General features: G+C 34.7%; 1 protein-coding gene across 3 annotated transcripts in view; it reads left to right on the forward strand.

The window, feature by feature from the left end:
• Nucleotides 1–23,506, forward strand: part of LOC131800892 (aminopeptidase N-like) — a 280,466-nt gene that overhangs the window by 221,130 nt on the left and 35,830 nt on the right. For all 3 annotated transcript variants that reach the window (XM_059118752.1, XM_059118760.1, XM_059118764.1), the window contains 2 exons: nt 14,214–14,382; nt 19,937–20,149. In XM_059118752.1, the coding sequence (XP_058974735.1) occupies nt 14,214–14,382; nt 19,937–20,149 (382 nt within the window). The remainder of the gene's footprint in view (nt 1–14,213; nt 14,383–19,936; nt 20,150–23,506) is intronic.

The raw sequence follows: 23,506 nt of genomic DNA on the forward strand, positions 1-23,506 counted from the left end.
AAACAAAAAACAGATTCACTGTTTCGAAAATATGTTGTGGTTTTTCAAATTTGTTGTGCGGTTTTCCTCACCTTCGGTTTTTCTCTTTTGTATTCGACAAAATTGATGTCACCACCTGTAGCTTTTATACTACCATGCCATGCAATCTCTTTGCGGTAGCAGCTAAGCTGTTGAAAGCTTTTTGCTGCTGCATTTGAATTATGTATTTGAATTTTGAATGCATTTTTTGGGATTTTGAAAGGAATCCCTATGGTGTTCAGATTTGTATTAAATATTCGTTTAGTTGAGTGACTTGATTGTGTGTTTAGCGTTTTTTTTTTTTTTATTTTGCTTTTTGGAGTGGGATTAACAATGGGGAGGTGCTGATGATTGTGGCATACGGAAAATGTATTGGTTTTGTGAATATAAACGCCCACTTAAATCGAAAAATTAATATGATTTATATTCGATTTCATTGATATCGATTATGAAGATAGAGAAATTCGGAATTTTGATGTTTTAATCGAGAAAACGTAAAATAGTAGTTTTTGAGGAAAATGGTATTTTTGAGAAAATTTTTTGCTCTAATAAAAATATCAATTTCGAATCGTAAAGACTATTATATGTAGATATATAAATTATTCGGATACTTATAATGAAATTTGGTATAGAATATTTTTTGACACTTTTTATACCCTCCACCATAGTATGAAGGGTATATTCGGATTGTCATTCCGTTTGTAACACCACGAAATATACATTTTAGACCCCACAAAGTCTACATATTATTCATCAGCATAAAATTCTATGTCCATTTAGCGACGTCCGTCCATCTGCCCGTCTGTGGAAATCGCTCTAGCTTTCGAACGAAAATAAATAAGTTGATATAATTTTACTCAAATGCATATTATGTCTGCAGGACTTTTGGTATTAAAAATGGGCCTTGTATGTCCACGTTTTGGTAGAGCCCCTATATTCGGTATTTTGATGATTTTAGCGACATTATTCACCGGACTTTGAAACAAGTATTTGAAGTTTGTAATCGATGCGCACAATAAACCTAATATCGGATAAAGATATATAAGGGAACTATATCCAAATCCGAATTGATCTTGAAAAAATTTGGCACAGGCATTTCCGAGATCTATAAGATATCAGGTACCAAATATCATTGTTCTGAAGTATATACAGGGTGAGATAAAAAACTTCAACAAAGTCAAACACCATATTTTTTACATTTTCTACAAAAAAATTATTGAATGGAACAAAAAAATGTCGGAAATAGTATCACATTTTAGAATAAATTTAAATTTGTTCGAAATGGTCAACTATGGCACGAATGATGGCCTTCAACCGGCCACTGAAACCGTCACACGCTGCCCGAATGTTGCTCTACGGTATTTTGGCCGATTCCCGGCGACACTTTGGTATTTTATAGTACCAAACTTGCTTTTCAAAATTCTCCAGATTGGTATCCGGAGATTTTTGTGACCAATGTGCGCTGGAAATGAAGCGAGGAACCCATTTTGTAACAATTCTTGGGTGGCGAATGCTGAGTTCTGTTGGAATGTCCAAGGTCTGCGGCCAAAATGTTTGGGTGCCCGAGGCTTTAATACACCCTCTAGATTGTTTTTGCGACAATATTCGGCATTTATTCTGATACCACTGTCGATTAATGCAAGCGGAGAACTACCATCGGCTGTTACGGCGGTCCACACTATCACCGCTTTAGATCTGGTGGCCATTTTCAGCTGACGTCTTTGGCAAGTAAACACTATCATTTTTTTTGTTTACAATCTGCTGGACAACGAATGTTTTCTCTTCGGAGAAAACCAAATTCGGCAGTTCACCACTTTCGGCCACGATTTATTCACTTGTAAATGCTCCAGCAAAATGTAAAGAAATCACACCATCACGTTTGAATTCCATCGAATATCTTTTTTTCGGGAAAATTTTCACCAAAATGCTTTTGTACGCTTGTAAACAATATAATGAGCTGTCATTGGAATAATTTTAACAGCTGTCGGACGTATGGTTTAGAAATGACAGCAGTCTGAAGTTGGTTGCAGTTATTTCATCTCACCCTGTATGTGGTGTAAAGTATAAATGTAGAAAAAAAACTCATAATTTTCTTGATAGCTTCAAATATCAATCTTTATCTCTCCAGAGAACCATTTTTTGAAAACGGAAACTGATAGATTTGTAATATTTAGCTTTATCGCCTTGAGGAGAAAATAAATTCGATGAAAACCAATTTGGAATTATTTTCAATTTTTCAACAATTAAACATTTTTCTGAAAAAAATGTCATTGAAACTTCAAAGACAACTAAAAACAAAAAAAAATATAATTGGTAAATTCTTCATTTCAAAATTCCAATCAACCACATCTCAGGAGATCGGTGGACAGCAGTTTCAAACTTTTCTATTGGTTTTTTATAAAAGACAATTTCAGAGAGGACCAGTTGGATTATACATACAAGACCAGTTCTCTCCTCAGAACCCCTCTTTCCATGTTATTCCCTCATTTCAATTGTTTTAAAATTATGAAAAAAAAAAAAAATGTTCCTCTCTCACTTTTTAGCCTTCCCTCCTAGATTTCTCTCTTAAGTAAATAATAGATACCCCCAACGAACTGAATCATTTGTTAAAACTATTAACGAAAAATTGTTATTATATCTGTAAATATTCATTTATTTGCGATCAAGGTTAGCCAGGCAATCAATTGTCTTAATTAGCATTTGAAGAAAAAAAAATACAAAAAAATCGGAACATAAAACATAGCTAAACAAAAATGCGAGCATATGTTTTTCTATGTGTATGTATGAACACAGTAATTGCTTAAAGATATGCGAAAATGGGAAAAAACGGACTACAGTGGAGTTGAGATAAAATAACTAGAAAATACAATGATGGGTCCTCACTTAGTATGCCAATGAGTCTCGTAAGGCCAGTTTGAGTTCATCGATCCTTTGGAGAAGATTTGAGAGAAAATCCATCGATCTTTTGAGGGAGAGACTATCGAATTTCTTAAGGGCTGTTAGAATCCATAGATCCTTTGGGAGAAGGTTTGAGAGAAAATCCATCGATCTCCTGAGGGACCATCGATCATCTGCGATCACATTTATTGTCCTTCTATGAGAAAATCTACTAAGATACGATGATGGGCCCTCGATTAGAATGCCAATGAGTCTCCTTAGGACAGTTTGAATCCATCGATCGTTTGGGAAAATATTTGAGAGATGATCCATCGATCTTCTGAGAGAAGGACTATTGAGTTTCTTAAGGGCAGTAAGAAACCATCAATTCTTTGGGAGAAGATTTAAGAAAAGATCAAGCTATCTTTTGAGAGAGGGATTATCGATAATCTATTGGATTTGCTCGAAGCAGATCCTCTAACTTTGGCGAGAAAATCCTCTGCTCTTCTAAGAGTAGATCTTCTGTGAGAATATCCCCTGATCTTCTCAGTCTTCAGATGTGAGAGAAGATTCATCGATCCACCGACCTGAGAAAATATCAATCGATCATCTGGGAGAGAATCCATCGGTCTTCTGTGAAAAGATCAATCGATCTTCTGGGAGAAAATATTCTGATCTTGTGGGAGAAATCCACCGATTTTCATCGATCTTCTGCTAGAAAATCCTCCGATTTGAGAACATATCAATCGATCTTTTGAGAGGAGATCCATCGATCTTTTGAGAAAATATCAAACGATTTTCTGGAAGAAGACCCATTGATCTACTGTGAAAATATCGCCTGATCGGGAGAAAATACATGGATCTTCTTTGAGAAAAAATACTGACCTTCTGGAAGAATATATTTTTCTTCTGTGAGAAAATCGATTGACATTATTTGGGAAGATCTATCGATCTTCAGCGTAAAGATCTATTGTTCTTCTGTGCGAAAATCGATTTACATTATTTAAAATTATCTATCGATCTTCAGGGTATCGTGGAAAATATTAATCAATCGTGTGGAAGAAGATCCTTCGATCTTCTGGGAGAAATCTGATCTTTTGGGAGAAAATCCACCGATTTTTTATGAGGAAGGACTTTGTGAGAAAATTTATTGAAATTCTTTGAGCAGATCTATTGCTCTTCTGTAAAAGTATCGCCTGATCTTCGTCGAGAAGATCCATTGATCCTTTGATATTCTGGGAGAAAATCCTCCGAGAATATCCATCGATTTTCTTTGAGAACGACTATCGATCATCTCTGGGAAAATCAATTGAACTTCTTTGAGAAGATCTATCGAAAATATCAATCGATCGATCGATCTAGGAGGAGATCCATCGATCTTCAAGGAGAATATTTATCGTTCTTCTGCGAGAAAATCCATCGGTCACAGGGATTGACATTATTTAAGAAGATCTATCGATCTTCAGGGTTGAAGATCTATTGGTCTTCGCGTAAAATATCAATCGATCGTCTGGGAGAAGATCCGTCGATCTTCTAGGAGAAATCTTACCTTTCGGGAGAAATTCCACCGATTTTCTCTGAGAAGGACTATCGATCATTTAAGAGAAAATCTATTGACATTATTTGAGAAGATCTATTGCTCTTCTGTAAAAATATCGCCTGATCTTCGTCGAGAAGATCCATTGATCCTTTGATATTCTGGGAGAAAATCCTCCGAGAATATCCATCGATTTTCTTTGAGAACGACTATCGATCATCTCTGGGAAAATCAATTGAACTTCTTTGAGAAGATCTATCGATCTTCAGGATGAAGATCCATCGGTCTCCGGGGAAAATATCAATCGATCGGGGAAAATATCAATCGTAGGAGGAGATCCATCGATCTTCAGGAAGAAGATCTATCGTTCTTCTGCGAGAACATCCATCGGTCACTGGGATTGACATTATTTAAGAAGATCTATCGATCTTCAAGGTGATGATCTATTGGTCTTCGCGTAAAATATCAATCGATCGTCTGGGAGAAGATCCGTCGATCTTCTAGTAGAAATCTTACCTTTCGGGAGAAATTCCACCGATTTTCTCTGAGAAGGACTGTCGATCATTTGTGAGAAAATCTATTGACATTATTTGAGAAAATTTATTGCTCTTCTGTAAAAATATCGCCTGATCTTCATCGAGAAGATCCATTGATCCTTTGGTCTTCTGGAAGAAAATCCTCCGAGAATATCCTTCGATTTTCTGCGAGAACGACTATAGATTATCTCTAAGTAGATCTATCGATATTCAATCGATCGTCTAGGAGGAGATCCATCGTTCTTCTGGGTGGAGATCCATCGTTCTTCTGAGTGGAGATCCATCGGTCTTCTGATATATTGATCTTTTGCCTGATCTTCGTCGAGAGGATCCGTTGACCCTCTGATCTTCTATCAGAAAATCCCCTGAGAATATTCATCGATTTTCTGTGAGAACGCATATCGATCATCTGTGAGAAAATTGATTGACATTCTTGAGAAGTTCTATCGATCTTGATGGAGGAGATATATCGATCTTCAGGGTGAAGATCTATCGTTCTTTTGGAAGAAGATCCATCGGTCTTCGGGGAAAGTATCAATCGATCGTCTAGTAGGAGATCCATGCTTCTTCTGGTAGAAGATCCATCGATCTTCTGTTAAACATCTCCTGGGAGAAAATCTTCTGATCTTATGGGAGAAAATCCACCGATTTTCTGTGGGAAGGATTATCGATCATTTGTGAGAAAATCTATTGATATTCTTCGAGAATGATTTTCGTCGAAAAGATCCTCTGAATTTCTAGAAAAAAATTGTCTGAAAATATTGATCGAATTTCTGTGAGAATGAATACCTGTGAGAAAATGAATTGACATTCTTTGAGAAGATCTATCGGTCTTGGTGGAGGAGATCTATCGATCTTCAGGAAAAAGATCAAATTATCTTGAGGGAGAATGACATTTAGTTAGAAGATCTATTGGTTTTCTAGGAACAGATCCAATGATCTTCTGGGAGGAAGATCCATTGATCTTCCTTGAGAAAATCTTCAGAAAGTGCAGTCTGACATGTTTTCCAAAAACATTTCAGAAAAATGCCAGAGTTTAATTTTATAGAAGCTAATTTGACTTTTAAAAAAAAATATTCTTGTACTCTGATATTTTTCCATAGAAAACTTCAGACCCAAGGGTCCACTGTTCCTCCAATCTTTGTTTCATTTGTTTGTCTACATTTCAATGTTTTCAATAATTATTCAATGTTTATAAATTTTCCGCATTTCAATAAGTTTTTATGTCTTGTTGTTGTTAATATCTGTAGCAATTCATTGTTGTTGTTTTTACATTCATATAACACATTTGTTAGAGAATTTTTGATTTTAAAAATAAATTCTGTTTGATTTTTGGTATTTCTGAGAAAACTAAAAATAAAAGTAAATTTTTTTCTTTCAATTCGCTGTGAATGAATGTAAAAATTTATTAACACCATTAAATTGTCTACAATGTTTTGTTAATGAATTCGATAAATTTATTCCATGCATTCATTGAATTCTTTAAATAAACAGAACAGAAACATTTCCGAAGCTATTTATTTTAAGATTAGCCATGAAAAATTTACAATTGTGATACATTTTTCCTTGAAGACTTTACAACATTTCCAAATAGAAATATTTCTTATTCCCCCCCTTTCCAAACACTCAACATCCCGTAAAAATCTACTTATCTCTCCCCAATGTCGCCATCATCAAATTTCCAAATTCGTATCCAAGAATAATCATCCAAGCCATAAACCCACATTTCGTTGGCTTATTTGCAAGTCAAAGATCTGCCATTTACCGGCCAAAAACTGTGTCACTTTGCAAAGAAGTAATGGCATAATAGAAAGAAAGAAAGATCATTAAACTCTACGGCCATGGATATTAGCCTGGCTATATCAGACCGCAAGCCAATGAATAGTTTATACGGCCATTAGTCATTTGATTTGTGCGGCACGATTTAATTTTACTATTATGGCCAGAAAATGTTGTACGCAGCAATTCCTTTTCTCTTTACTTGGAAATTTACATATTGTTCGCTTTGCTTTTGGTAGATATTATAGGGTTGCAAAAATGGAAATAGGATTTAATGGGAATTTTGATAGGGGGAACATTTATGTTTGTAAAAAGGGAAAATCTGTCATTTAGGATTAGACGAAATAGTTTCAAGATAATGTCACGGTATTTTATTTTCCTAGATGATCTGTTAAAATGTTTTCTCAGAAGATTAAAGGGTATCTCGCCTTCTTCTGCAAGTTATAGAAGTATTAAGTTTTTCTCAGAAAAGATCTATAGAATTTTTCACAGATTATCAATAGTCCCTTTCATAAAGATCGATTGATCTTCTTGCAGAAGTTAAGAGGTCCCTTTCAAAAAGACCAATATGCCTTCTCTCGGAGATCGATTGATCTTCTTGCAGAAGATAAGAGGCTCTTCTAACCAAATATCAATCGACCTTCTTCCAGAAAATCAGGAATTCCTCTCATCAAAAGCCGGAGAATCTTCTCTAAATTCTGGGTAAATCTTCTAAAAGTTTTTTCCCCGTAGAGGATCGATAGTCCTTCTCACAGAAGATCATATCAATTGATCTTCTCTCAGAAGATCGATGGATATTCTCTCAGAAGATCGATGTATCTTCTCATCAAAGATCGATGGACATTCTCCTAGAAGATCGGTAGATATTGTCAAAGAATGTGAATATATTTTCTCTCAAAAAATTGATAGATATTCTCCCTTAAGACTAGATTATGCTTTCATCGAAAATCGACAAATCTTCTCCCAGAAAAACAGAGAATTTTTCCCCAGATGATCATGAGATCCTCTCTCAAAAGATTACTGAGATCCTCTCAATGAATCTTCCAGAAGGTCAATTCACCTTTTCCTAAATGATCGATCAAGGGATCTTCTCTCAAAAGATCAAGGGATATTCTCTCTGAAAATCAAGTGATTGTCTCTCAAAAGATCGATGGATCTTCTCTCAAAAGATCAAGGGATATTCTCTCAAAAGATCGATGGCTCTTCTCTGAGAAGATCAATCGATTTTTTTTACAAAAAGATCTATGGATCTTCTTCCATAAGATCCATGGATTCCTCACAGATAATCGATAGTCCTTTTCTTAAAAATATCGATGGATTTTCTCGAAGGAGAACAGATGATTTTTTCCCGGAGGTTCCATTGATCTTCATCCAGAAGATCAGAGGATTTTCTTACAGAAGACTTATAGATCTTCTCCAATGTTTCCGCTTTCATAAGATCAACGGATCTTCTCTAAGAAGTTCAGAGAATTTTCTCACAAAAGATTAATGGATCTTTTTCCAGAAGATCAATGGGTCTTCCCCCCAGAAGGTCGTTGAATCTTCTCCCAGGTTATCGATAAATTTTCTCCCAAACGATCATTGTATATTATCAGATCGATAAATTATCTTCCAAAAAATCCATGGGTCTTCTCTCACTAAATCGGTGGAGATGATTTATGGATATACTCCCAAAAGATCAGAGGATATACTCCCAGATGGATCGATAGATCTTCTCAAAGAATGTGAAAAGATATTCTTTGTGATCTATTCATCTTCTCCCAGAAAATCGGAGGGTTTTGTCACAGAAGATAAATGAACCTTCTCCCCGAATATCGATGGATCTTCCCCCAGAAGATGGATGGATCTTCTCCCAAAAGATCACTGGATCTTCTCCTAGGAGATCGTTGTATCTCCTCCCAATTTGTCGAGGGATCTTCTCTCAAAAAATCCTTGGATATTCTTCCGGATGATTTAGGGATTTTCTCCCAGAAATTTAGAGAGGTTTCTCACAGAAGATCAATGGGTATTCTCTTAGAAGATCAGATAACATCCAGAAGATCAATAGATCTTTTGAAAGAATGTGGATATTCTCCTAGATGATTTATGGATATTCACCCAAACAGGTTTTTCACAGAATATCAATGGGTATTCTCGTAGAAGACCAGAGAACATCCAGAAGATCAATAGATCTTTTGAAAGAATGTCAATAGATTTTCTTAAAGATGATCGATAGTCCTTCCCTCAGAAGATCTACGAATCTTCTCAAAGATTTTTCCACAGAAGATCAATGTTTCTTCTTCCAAGAGATCATTAGACCTTGCCCATCTTCTTCCTTCAGAAGAACAGGGCATTTTCTCACGGAAGATTTATTGATCCTCCCCAAATATATCTTCGTCCAGAAAAACCCTTGTTCAGAGATCTTCTTCTAATGGATCAGTGGATCTTATTCCAGAAGAGCAGAGGATTTTCTCACAGGAAATCGATAGATCTTCTTCCAAAAGGTACAGAGAATTTTTTCACGAAAGATTTATTGATCTTTTCCTAGAAGATCTTCATCCAGAAGGCCGATGGATCTTTGTCCAGAGAATCTTTAAATCTTTTTCCATCTTCTTCTGTGAGAAGAGCTGAGGATTTTACGACCGAAGATTTATTGATATTCGTCCTGAAGATCATCTTTTCTCAAAAAGTCGATATATTTTTGTGAGAAGGTCAATGGATCTTCTCGCAAAATATCAATATAAGTTTTCTCATCAGATCGATGGATGTTTATTTCAGAAGGTCTGTAGATCTGCCCAATTGAAGTCATAGGTTGTTGCGAGAAGATAAATGGATCTTCTCCCGAATGATGAATAGTTCTCCGGAAGATGAAGAGTTCTCTTGATCGTCTCCTAAAAGATCAAGCCTCTTCACCCAAGATAAAGATTTCTCGCAAATAAAGATAGAGAAAAGCAATATTTTTTTTTCTCTCAGAAGATTGAAAGATCTTCTCATAGCCAACCAATGGCTCTTCCTGCTGAAGGTCACTATATGTTCTCTTAAAGAGCAATTATTTCATAGATTTTCTCACTGATTTTCGATTTTTTTTTTTTCTAGAATCTCAACTTAAATCCTACCATTCATTGTCATCCCTAACGATGAAAGTACTCTTCTCTATAATCTCTCGCAGACCGCTTGCCACGGTCATTCTCGTGGTAGTGGGCACGTTGTCTGTAAGGTGCCCACACGTGTTTAGCATACAATTCAGGCGAAGCACGAACAGAACAAAGAATTGACTCTTCAGATTTGGATATTTGTGGCTTAGCATAAGACAACAGCAACAACAACTACAACAAGAATCAGTGACTTGTATATTTTGATCAGATTCTTAAGAATTGAAAAAAACAACGAATGTGTTGAGCGGTCCCATACAATTTGATGGGACATTTATGACTCTTACGAGAGTCTAAAATATGCTAGGTTCTTGTGGCCTAAATTTAAGTGATCTTAAGTGGACATACAACGAAAAAAAAAGAAGACGAATGAAAGAAAGAAAGACAACCAAAACCATTCAAGAGTTGAAATAAAAGAAAGAAAAAACATCCGAAATGGGTTAATTGTTTTGCATTTCATTGAGTCCAGGGAATAATGCTGCAGTTGTTCGCTCGTTAAGTGCGACGCCATTAAATTAAATCCCGGACAAATGTCTCGCACACACTCGCTCGCTGACTCGATCGCTTTCTGGGAAACAGTAGCAAGAGGCGAACAAATTGACGCTTGTTAATTTCTTCAGTTTGTTAGTTGATATGCTTTTTAAAGATGACAAAACACTTTTTTTTGAAGTAATGGGAATGTACCGCTGCTTTTTACGGTTGATACAACTATCCAAGACATATGCCATGGGAATGGGAATGAATGGTCAAAGACTCAACAGTTTTCATAAGAAAACAGTAGCAAGCTGAAGGTCATTTCTTAAGCCGAAATATGTTTAAATTTCTAATTGTCATGCTCTTGATTTAGATAGGTTTAAGCACGGTATTAAACTAGATCTTTTTTACTCAATTTCCAAGTCCAGAGATTTTCCAATAGAAGATTGAATATCCAAACAACTTCTAATATTATCACGGATTTTTTAAAAAATATGTATTGAATAAAAATACGTTCTGCGAAATATTTCGGAATTTTTGATCAATATCGATATTTGGATTAAATTTTTTTTTTTTCAAATATGCAGGGCATATATTTTTTAAGAAATTGAGTTGATTTCGAATTTTCTTAAAATATTTTTTTTAAGATTAGATTTTAAGATTTTTTAAGATTTTAAAAACTTTTATGACATTAAAAAAACAGTTTTTAATATTTAAGCAGATCGTGGATTTTTGGGGGAATATATCTTCCAAAAAAAATTAGAATGTTGTAGATTTTTCAAGAAAAATTTCTATATCTATTTTCCTCGGACACTTGAATATCGTGATCAGTCAGACGAGAATAGTTATAAACATTATACTTGAAGAATTGACGACTTTCTAATTTTTGAAATTTATATTCCCAAAAATCCACGATCCGCTAGACATTAAAATAAATATTTTTAAAAATCTCTCACATAATTTTTTGCAAAGACTTAAAATCAGACAAAATGGTACAGGGTTGTCCATATTCGACGGACCCATCTGGCAACGCCATAACTTTTGACAGAGATGTCACATCGCTTAATGACATACCGCGTTTGAAGCGTCAGTCCAAGCAGATTTTTATCATGAACCAATACACGCCACGCGAGCGCTCTGAAATAGTTGAAATTTACATTCAACAGAAGAAGTCAATTGTGAAAACTCAACGTGCTTTTAAATCATTAAAAAGAGAAGAGAAGTGCGCCTTCTAAGAAAACCATTATACGAAAAATTTTCGACTGGTAAGGCTCTTTCTAATCCGAAGAGGCCATATAAAAGTCGACCAAGGCGATCAGCCGAGAATATCGCTGCCGTACGAGCCAGTGTTGAGAGGTCCCCAAGAACATCCCAAAAACGCCGTTCTCAGCAGTTGGGCATGGCTCGGTCCACTTTACAACGGATTATTCGCATTGATTTGCATTTGTTCCCGTACAAAATTCAATTGACGCAAAGAATGTTGCCTGCGGACAAGCCTCGTCGATTGGAATGGGTTCAAAGAGTCATGGGTCCGTCGAATATGGGCAACCCATACAGAGTGAGATAAAAAACTGCAACAAAGTCACATGCCATAATTTTTACATTTTTTTAAATTTTATTGATGAAAGCCAAAAATGTCGGAAATAGCGTCAAATTTTAGAATATGATTAGATTTTTTCGAATTGGTCACCTTTAGCACGAATTATGGCCTTCAAACGGCCAATGAAACCGCCACACTCTGCCCGAATGTTGCTCTGCGGTATTTTGGCCCATTTCCCGCAAACCGCTTACTTGAGGTGATCGAAACTTTTTTATTTTTTAGTGCCAGCCTTGCTTTCCAAAATACTCCAGATACAATAGTCCAATCCTAGCACAAAAATTAAAAATAAACAAAAATTGGTCAGAAGGTCCTTGAAAATAATTCTCAAATAATCCAAAATTTATTGGAAATAATCTCTTTGAATAGTATTTTTGATTAGCAGATCCTTTAAAAATGTCTTTTAAGTCCACGGTTTTTGAGCAGAGGTTCCTTGAAGAAAACATCTTAAATAATTCACGATTTTTGTCCAACAGGTCCTTAATTTTTTTAATAGAAGGAGGTCCTTAAGTGGCAAAAAGTTCTTGAAAGATTTTTTTTGAAAACTCAACAAATTTTTTCAGTTAGTTCTTCAAAACACAACAAATATCCTAATAAACGAGTATTCTTAATAAATCCTCCAATTTTTATTGAAAGTTCCACGGATTTTGTCAGGAGGTATTTCAAAACACCACACAAAACCTTATAATCCACAATTCCTTTTAAAATTTTTTCTTAAAAATTATATATTATTTTTGGTAAAGAGATCCTTAAAAGTATTGTCAAATGCCAGAATTTTTTATCAGGAGATTTTGTGAGGAATTCTTTGGTGCGATGTTTTAGTTTGGAGGTTTAATTGGGTCACTTCTCCTATCAAGGAGTGGCATTATTGTATCACGTTTTTGTGGAGGTCCGGACATAATCCTCATTGCAAATATGGAGTTAGTGACCGGTTTTTTCGTCATAACCCCCATAATCTAGTGGGGACTATATCCACTTGCACAAAGGACATAATATTAAATGCAGTAAAATTAGGTTCGCTTTATCTGCTAAAGGGCATACCCAGTGGAGAAAATGTGAAGCCACTGCTTCTTACAAAATGAAAAAAAAGAATTAGAAAACTTAATAAAAAATTAGAAAACATTGTTTAGCGATAGCCGGTTGTGGACATACCCAGAGGAGAAAATCTTAATTGTGGTCGCTACTTTCAGGGGATTATGACAGATTTTTTCTTAGAAATAATCCCCATTTAATTTTGGCGGCATCAGACGACATTCTGTATTTCGAAAGTGTGAACTCCAATTTTCTGCGGTATTGAATGTAATTTTATAAGAAATTTGAATGATTTTTTAGAGCATTTTTCAAGTAGTCGTCTCAAAATATTTATTTCCTGAGTTTTAGAACATTTTTCTGGTTGTGTTTTTTAGAAGATTCTTATGGGTCCGTAGTCTTCAATAATAATAAGTTGGTGATATTTTCAAAAAAAAAAAAAATAATTAATTCAATACCAACATACATAAAATTCTTTAAAAACTGTTTCTGTGTGACAAAATTTGAAGATTTGTTTATTTTATTTCATTTATTTATTTTATTTTAATTTATTTATTTATTATTATTATTATTATTATTTTTTTTTTTTTTTTTTTTTTTTTGAAGACGAATTCATGAATTTTTTAGTCATTTTCAATTTTCTTCCTATGTGTTTTTTTAATTTTTTCATTCTTCTGAACTTTTATTTACTACTTTTTCTTAAGTGGACCATCTAAATATCACTTCGCTTCTCTAATAAAAAGATACATTCCAAGAAATACTAACTAGAAAAAATCACAAAACAATTAAAATGCATTTTTTATCGCTGCACTCAATTAAGAAGAAATGCCTTGTTTCTTTTCTGACATAAAATTGAGTTTTTATTCCAAAACAGCCAGACAATAATAATGTCATTTTCAATAAAACAAAAGTTAGGCGTTCACACGAATGACACAATACCCCCTTAGCCCATATTATGAGACCAGTTCCCAATGGAACTTTTAATCGACCAAACCCAAAAAAAGAGTAAATCGAAGTTGTGGACATTTGACGCCATTTATCTAATAACGCAGAGCAAATATCGGCCATAAAGACAAACGTGAAATAAACTAAAGAAGTCATAAACCACACTTCACAACAATTGATTTAAATTATGAATTATGAGTTTTCAATTGACCAAATCACATTGCAAAAATTTCCTGTTTCTCATAATAATTGTTCGGGTTTTTTATTTTCTTCTCTTGGTTTCTTTCCAGGCGGGCAGCTAAAAACAAAAAATGGCCAAAAATATGTCTTCAATGGCCGGCCATCGGGTATATTTGTATCGAAAATGTGTGCCGTCTGTTCGTTCATCATCGCCTTGCTGATACTCATCTTTAGTGTGGCCATTACATATTTCATAACAGCCAACACAATGACAACGGGGTAAGTTTGAAATGGGTTTGATTTTAAAATTAAATTTGTATTTTGTAAGGATTTTTTTTTAAGGAGTATCAGGATGGATGTAAGTTTTTATTTTTTAAAGATTATTAGGTAGAAAATTTCAATAATTTTTAACTCTTAAAATAATTTTTTTTCAAGGTATGTTTGGTCCTGATCTTTTCAAATTATAACCAGTAAAGAAAGGCCAAATTCGGGCGGGGCGGACCTTATGATACCCTACATCACTTTAGATATATAATATAACAAATAAGTTTTTTTTATAGGAAATTTATGAGAATTAAGACATACCAACTATGATCGTTAAATCAGTTATAATTCAAAACCCGAAGGAACTTATATATGGCGGGCAGCTACCGTATTCTACAAAACTTGACGTAGGCTTTTGTGTCTGAACCAGTATTCATACAAGTTCCATCCTATTTCAGCTGATATTTCACTTTTTGGGCACAATAAACCAGAAATCAGATGAAGATACATATGGGAGATATACCCAAATCTGAAACGATCTCTATAAAATTTAGCAGAGGTATTTCTTGGCTGTATCTGATGGTTGGAACCAAATAACGTTGTCGTGGAGAGTATTTTCCGACTCAGAATGAGATTCTATGGTGATCACAAGGATCTATGGGTCTATCTCTCTTCCTTCTCTATGTTACAAACAAATGCACAATGACATAATACCATGCCATAGTGTGGTCGGGTATAAAAAGGCTATTTTTTAGATATGTTTTTTTTCGATTGGTATGATTCTACGGATTGTCACGGCGTAGAATTTTTTCACAATCTTGTTCTCAAGTATTTTCCGTTTATGTGGAAAAGTAAACCCTCCACCATACATAGAATGGAGGGTATATAAAGTTTATCATTCCGTTATCACTCCCCGAAATAATCATTCTAGACCCCACAAAGTATATAAATATTTTCCGTCCATCACTCTAGCGTCCACGAAATATAGGTCCACTTTTCAGATATAACTAATCCACCCAATGATCGGTGTTTGAATAATTTTCGCAATATTTTCCATCGGAAATATTTAAAATTTTGCAAGATTCTTCCAAATGGTGGAGTTTTTATACCCTAGTATGGATGGTATATTAAGTTCGTCATTTCGTTTGTAACTCATCGAAATAAGCTTTTAGATATAACAATGTATATATATTCTTGATCACCGTAAATTTCCAAGACTGTCCGTCCGTCCGTCCGTAGCCCCCGTATAATGGTACCCCCCGATATTCGGTATTTTGATGATTGTAGCCACATTTTTCAACGGAACTGTCTGAAAACTCCACAAGGAGAACCTTGTGAGTACAGTATCACATGCAAGGGAATTACCTATATAGGTCGACGATATCGTATAGCTCCCATATAAAGTTACCCCCGATATTCGGTATTTTGATGATATTGCCCACATTTTTCAATAAAATTGTCTGAAATTGTACACAAGCAGTTCTACATGAGTACTTTACACCCTGACAGAGAAAAATTCTACTTAGGTCCACGATATCGTATAGCCCCATATAACGCTACACCCCCGATATTCGGTATTTTTATGATTTAAGCCAAGTCTATCAATGGAATTGTCTTAAAATCCACACAAGGGGTTCCTTCTGAGTACTTTACCCCTTAGAAGAGAATTGTCTAAATAGATCTACGTTATAGTATAGCGCCCATATAACGGTACCCTCAGATATTCGGTATTTTCATGATTCTTGCGATATTATTCAGCGGAATTATTTCAATTTTCGGGTATAAACTTCGGAACCGTTACTTTAGAATACGACACAAATTACTTATGCAGGACCACATTTTCGTATAGGTTTTCATTCGAGCGGAATTTTTCGACATAATTGTTTGGAAATTTTTCAAGTTTCTTCCAAATTGTGGAGGGTATAAAAAGTTCAGCCGGGCCGAACTTAGCTGTTTTTTACTTGCTTTACTTCTTTTCAATAACACCATGCGACAAAATTTAAAATTTTCAATAGAGTAGAGCCAAAAATGGAGGATTCGTGTATCGGCGTTTCGAAAGTTTACATTGCAAAGTAAACTAAATAGAGTGGGCAAGTTCCCCACTCTTCCCCTCTCCCATAGTTACTTCTGGGGATCTTCGTAAAATCCCTTTCTGACTCGATTGATGCGTGTCAATCCGTCTGTTTGTCCGTCTGTTCTATTGAAATTGGTGAGAATCGGTTCAAATTTATATATAGCTCCCATATATATCTTCAACCGACCTGATAATCTGATTTTTGGCACATCCAACCGAATTCAGTCTAATAGCAACTACTTCAAACTTGCTGAAAATCAGTTCAGATATAGCTATAGCTCCCATAAAAATGTTTCATTCGATTTGGTGTTTTAAGTCCCTCAAATGCGTAATATGCACTACAAAACAATGATCTTTGGTACCTGAAATCAGAAAATACCTTTGCCAAATTTTATCGAGATCGGATCAGATTTGGATATAGCTCCCATACATATGTGTCATTCAATTCGGGGTTTTGAATCCCTCGCATTCGTAATATGGCCTCCAAAACAATGATCTTTGGTAACAGATGTGCCCAAAATTGTATCAAGATCGGTTCAGCTTTGGATATAGCTCCCGTACATATATCTTTATCCGATGTCAGGTTGATTGTGCACATATGGCTAATATCAGCCTAAATAAACCGAATCTTGGCAATTCCGACTGAATTCATCCTAGAACAAGTTCTTAATATTTGGTGAAAGTCGGATCAGATATAGCTGTAGCTCCCATATATATGTTTCATCCGATTTGGGGATTTGAGTCCCTCTCATGCGTAATATGCACTACAAGACAATGATCTTTGGTACCGGAAATCTGATACTGTCCCAAAATACCTTTGCCAAATTTCATCGAGATCGGAGACTTTTATATACCTTCGATATACATCTTCATCCGATTTTACGGTTATTGTCCACCCTGTATGTAATATCAGCATAAATTGAATAGTTTTTTTTCATATTCAACCGAATTTTACCATTTTGTGTAACTCGGTCCGTTCAAATACATTTTTTTAATATAATTCTCATCGAAGTCATATCATGCTCTCTACAGCAATGTTATTTGATACTAGATGTACAAAAGCCTCAAACTTGTTGAAAATCAATTCAGAGTTGGATGTAGTTCCCAAATGATGACATGATACGCACTCAAATAAGGTTCGTGGTTGGTATGATCTACTTCACATTAATTTCCAATATAAACTTTATTGTTACGGGGGCTGTACAAAATACGCACAGTGGTGTAGGGTGTCATATAGTTTGGCTCCGCCCGACTTTTGGCCTCTCCTTTTTTTTGTTTTGTTTTTTGGAACATTGATGCATTTTTTTTCACAGGATCCGCAATCTAACATTTTTTTCAACTAAAGCTTATTTTGTGAATAGTACCTATTAGCTTATGTCTGAATTGAAAGGTATTTAGTTTTACCCTCCCCTCAATGAATACGGTTGTGTATACGCTTGAACTTGGTGCGGGGTTTAAATCAGTGGCATAACTGGGCCAAAGAATTTTAGTTTGTCATAGGTTCTTAAGAATTTCAACCAATTTCTGGACATGGATTCTAAAATATAATTTGTTAAGGATTTTTTTTTAAATATGGTCTTTTCCAAAATTGGTTAAAGGTAATTTTGTTGAATATTTCAAGTTCGTGGATTTATTGATGGTATTTTGGTTTGGAACATTTTTGTACGATAATTTCAAAAGGCATTTTACCAAGGATTTTAAAGTCGTGGTTTTTGGAAGAATAAAGATTTGAAGAATTTTCACGATTTGGTTTAAAAAAAATGGGTGAATTAAAGACAGTTAAAGCATAATGGTTTAATGATTTTCAGGCCGAGGTTTTTATAGAATTTTTTATGTCCTGAATTTTTTAAGGATTTCGAGGTTGTCATGTTTTTAAGATAGTATTCTCAGGGATTTTCCATTCGTCGATTTTTTAAAAATCATTTTTCTAAATATTAAATATTTTTAAATGGCTTGTCAAGAATTTTTAAGTTGGAAGTTATACACAAATTTTCAGGTGATGTTTTTCAAAGAATATGAGATTTTGATTTTTGTAAATATATATATATATATATATATATATATATATATATATATATATATATATATATATATATATATATATATATATATATATATATATATATATATATATATATATATATATATTTTTTTTTTTTTTTTTTTTTTTAAATTACTAATTAATAATTCTCATAGCCAGTGATTGTTGCCGAAATATTTTATTCCTATATCTTTCACTTTCGTTGTTTAAAAAAAATCCCTCAAAAATTTTAAACTTTGGACTTTTTATACCCTACACCACCATTTGTTTGTAACAGGCAAAAGGAAACGAGATAGACCCATAGTTCCTTTTGATGATCTGCATAGAATCACATTCTGAGTCGATTTATGCATGTCCGTCCGTCCGCCCGTCTGTCCATGTATTTTTGTGAACAATTAGCATTTATTACCCGATCCAGATGAAATTTTGCACAAATCATTTGTTTGATCCAAGAACGAACCATATTGAAATTGGAGATAATCGGTCAAAATTTAGGTATAGCTCCCATATATATCTTCGTCCGATTTGCCTTTTATTGTGCACCAAACGTGTCCGAATAGTATGGAATTTTGCGCGTACGATCAGATTGGACCTGAAAATAAGTATGTCAAATTTTGATCGAAATCGGTTCAGATATAGCTATAGCTTCCATATATATTGTTCATCCGATTTGTTATTTTTGTCCTCCGCAGCCGTAAAATGCACTCTGTAACAACAATATATGGGGAAATATATCAAATACATCTCAGAAATATCTTTGCCAAATTTTATCGACATCGGTTCAAATTTCGATATAGCTTCCATATATAACTTCGTCCGATTTACCTTTTATTGTACACCAAACTTCTAATATTTGCCCAATTTGGATGAAATTTGACACTTACGACCGAATTGAGTTTAGCTAGTATGTCCAATTTGGCGAAGATCGGTTCAGATATAGCTATAGTTCCCATATATACTGTTCATCCGATTTGTCATATTTGTTACCCACAGCCGTAATATGCACTCCGTAACAACGATATTCAGGGAAATATATCAAATACAGCTCAGAAATATCTTTGCCAAATTTTATCGAGATCGGTTCCGATTCGGATATAGCTCCCATATATATCTTTATCCGATTTCAAATTAATTGTGCACCAAATGGGTAATACAAGTTCGATTTTAAAAGATACAAATGCTTCGGCATATTTAGTCCTTTGAACTTTAAATTATAATTATAATCATAGCGTGTATGATTGTATTCTCCCATAAAAACTTTTAATTGTTATGTGAAGCTCTACTAAATTAGCAAAGTGGTGTAGGGTATCATAAAGTCGGCCCGACCGACTTTAAGACTTTCTTTACTGGTTTATAATTTTATTTTTGCTTTCCCATCAGATCTAAGTTTCTCAAATTATTTTTCAATTACTCTTGTTCTCAAATGTTTTATTCCCCCTCAATTTCTCTTCCAGCTGCACAAATGGCCATGGTCCCGTCACCGCTGACAATCACTTAGCCACAGCCAGTATGTTGGGCATGCCTTTGCCAAAATCGAAATACAACAACGATGAGGTGGCGCCTGTCGGTGACATACCACCGGACAATGACATATTCGGCGAGGCGAAAGACAAGTTCCCGGATCGTCAACTGCAATTGTATGACGGCTGGTTACCGCTGCACTACAAGTAAGTAAAATTGCAATAACAATAACAATGAACATTGCTTTTTATTCAGAACTTTCCGTTTGTCATTATCGACTGACTGTTTTGATGTGACAATATTTATGCGGTTTTTCTAATGGTCTGATTTTATTAACCTCATTCGTTGTAATTGTTAACCAAACAAAACACCAGAGCAAACATTCAAACAAATGTTTCCTGTCACTATTCGCGGTATATTTTGTAGTTTTTATTGCGGCCAAGAATATCTGGGTGATGGTGGTTTTACAATCAAGTTCATGTAACAACGTGTAAAAAACATATTTGTTTCTGGCAAGAATATGTCAAGCCAGGAATTGAAAATGAAATATTAAAAACGATTGAAAATAAAAATCTTAAGGAAGGAACATTAATGCTCTGTTCCAGTACCTGCAAGAATCTACTAATTTCTTGGATATAATCAACGGAAAGTTGGTTATCGCAGTAAAAACTTTTACATTCTTGCAGTTCTGGAAGAGAACATAAATGAAAAAAAAATGAGAAAAACATATTTTTTTAATTACCATTAGATCTAGGATTTTCATATTTTCTACAATACTATTGGATATTTCAAATAATATGTGTACAATTTTTTCGAGGAATATTGACTCTCCACCATCACCAATTACACTGTGCGACGCATTTCAATAATTACATGAAAAATCCATCAGTCTATGAAAGTAGAGAAGACACGTGCATCGGCATTTTTAAAAGCTTACATCCCAAAGTAACCTAAATGAAGAGAGCAAGTCTACCCCTCACCCCCATTTTTTGAAAATTTCGCATTAAATTCTGCAATTCAGGATTATTTTGGTAATAAAATGTGCACCCTCAAGCTAGCCTCCAAAAAGGTCTTGCTGGGCTTTTTTATACCCTCCACCATAATATGGAGGGTATATTAAGTTTGTCATTCTGTTTGTAACACCTCGAAATATACATTTTAGACCCCACAAAGTATATATATAATCTTGATCAGCATAAAATTCTATGTCGATTTAGCGATGTTCGTCCGTCTGTTGAAATCACTCTAGCTTCCGAACGAATTGAAGTAAGTTGATAAAAATTTACTCAAATGTGTATTATGTCTGCAGGACTTTTGGTATTGAAAATGGGCCATGTAGGTCCAGGTCTTCCTATAGCCCCCCTTTAACGGTACCCCCCGATATGCGGTATTTTGATAATTTTAGCGACATTATTTACCGGAATTGTTTCAAAATTGATATTTGAAATTCGTAATGGATACTATAGTCTAAGACAGAAAATGGGCTCCACATCTTCCTGTAGTCCCCATATATCGGTACCCTCGATATTCGGTATTTTGATGATTGAAGCGACATTATTTACCAGAATTGTTTCAAATTTCGCATTTTCGTAATGGATACTGCAGCCTATGACAGAAAATTGTCTGTGCAGGTCCACGTCTTCGTATAGCCCCCATATAACGGTACCTCCCGATATTCGGTATTTTAATGATTTTAACGACATTAATCACCGGAATTCTTTTCAAATTTGGTATTTGAAGTTCGACAGAAAATTATCTGTGCAGGTCCACGTCTTCGTATAGCCCCCATATAACTGTTCTTCCGATATTCGGTATTCTGATGATTTTAGCGACAATAATCATTGGAATTGTCTCAAATTTGGTATTTGAAGTTCGAAATGGGTGCTACAGCCTATGACAGAAAATTGTCTGTGCAGGTCCACGTCTTCGTATAGCCGCAATATAACGATACATCCCGATATTCGTTATTTTGACGATTTTAGCGACATTATTTTCCCGATTTGTTCCAAATTTGGTATTTGAAGTTCGTAACCCCCCCGATATTCGATATTTTTTGATTTTAGAGACAAAATTTTAAGTTTTTAGTGGATATTGTTGGAATTGTTTCAAATTTGGTTTTTGAACTTCGCAATGGGTACTACAGCCTATGACAGATAATTGCCTGTTCAGATCCACGTTTTGGTATGGCCCCCATATAATATTTATTTTATGCGGTATATTGGTGATTTTAGCGATATTATTAACCGATTTTTTTCAAGTTTCGAATTTGAATCTTATAATGGATTATGACAAAATTTGACTATAGCCCATACGTCCCCCACGTAATCGTATGAGCCCTAATGTAACTGTTACATTACGTATTTTTAAGATTTTAACAGAATTTTTTAACGTTTTTTTTTTTTTTTTTTTTTTGATAATTACCAGATTCGTTCCAAATGGTGGAGGGTATTCAAAGTTCGACCCGAACGAACTTACAGCTTTATTATTTGTTTTTGAAAATTTCGACTTTTTGTGGGGGAGGTACCTGAAGGAGTGAACCAATATTGCCCATCTCCGAACTCGATCTAAGTTTGATAATAATATTATGATGTACCAGGTTTCTTATTGTGCGCACCAGCCAGCCAGACAGACTGACGGACATCGCTAGATCGACTCCAAATGTCCGGAAACGGATTTGGTCAAAGGAGACCTAGTGTCTGAAACCGTTATTACGATGAGGCACGAAGCAATATGACTGAGGGTATAAAAACCAAGAACACCCCTTTGGTGACCTGCTTGAAAGTTAAAATTTTGGAGCAAAATAATCCTCACATTCTTTTTTATAAAATTGCCAAAGACACAATATACCTAAAAATTAAGTATTCACAGGAATTCTAGTCGGAAATTTTCAAAAAATGTAGAAAAAGGATAATTACTCCGCAATTTTTAAGTTACTTTGCCATATAAACTATCAAAATGCCTACACAAATGTCTTCCATTTTTAGCTCTACTACTAAATTTTGAATCGTTTAAATAGATATTTTTGAATATTTTGTAAGTTCAATTTTTTGACCCTTCTCAATTTTTTCAATGATTTTGTGAAAAATCTTTTTTCTAGGCTCTATTTTATTTTTTTCTAAAATAACATCTGAACAAAAATATTATTTTGTAAAAATTTCCCATTTGGAAACACTCATAATTTACACAAGTTAATTAGCGAATTACACATGTTTCTTGATTGTCACACAAAAGCTGCAGAAGCAGCATTAAACGCAAAGCCTTGTTGCACCTTTGCCTAGAGTCGCACAAAAAACAAAAATGTTTCAACAACTTATCCCCACTTAACTGGCAAAGCGAGAGCGAGCGAGGGTGTTACAACAACGGCAACCACAAATTATTGCTTTCAATGGATTCATTGGCATGTATTTTTGCCCGTCTCAAGATGTTGCCGCCGATGTTAGGAGGCATTTCGAAAAGACGAAAAGAAGAAGTTAACATGACGCCACCGTCAGTCAGCTAACCAGCCTAGCTGCTGACACACATTATTGGCAGCATGCCACAGCTGTTTTAAGCTGTGAATGAAT

The sequence above is a fragment of the Musca domestica genome, unplaced genomic scaffold, assembly GCF_030504385.1.
Source record: "Musca domestica strain aabys unplaced genomic scaffold, Musca_domestica.polishedcontigs.V.1.1 1, whole genome shotgun sequence".
Lineage (NCBI taxonomy): Eukaryota > Metazoa > Arthropoda > Insecta > Diptera > Muscidae > Musca > Musca domestica.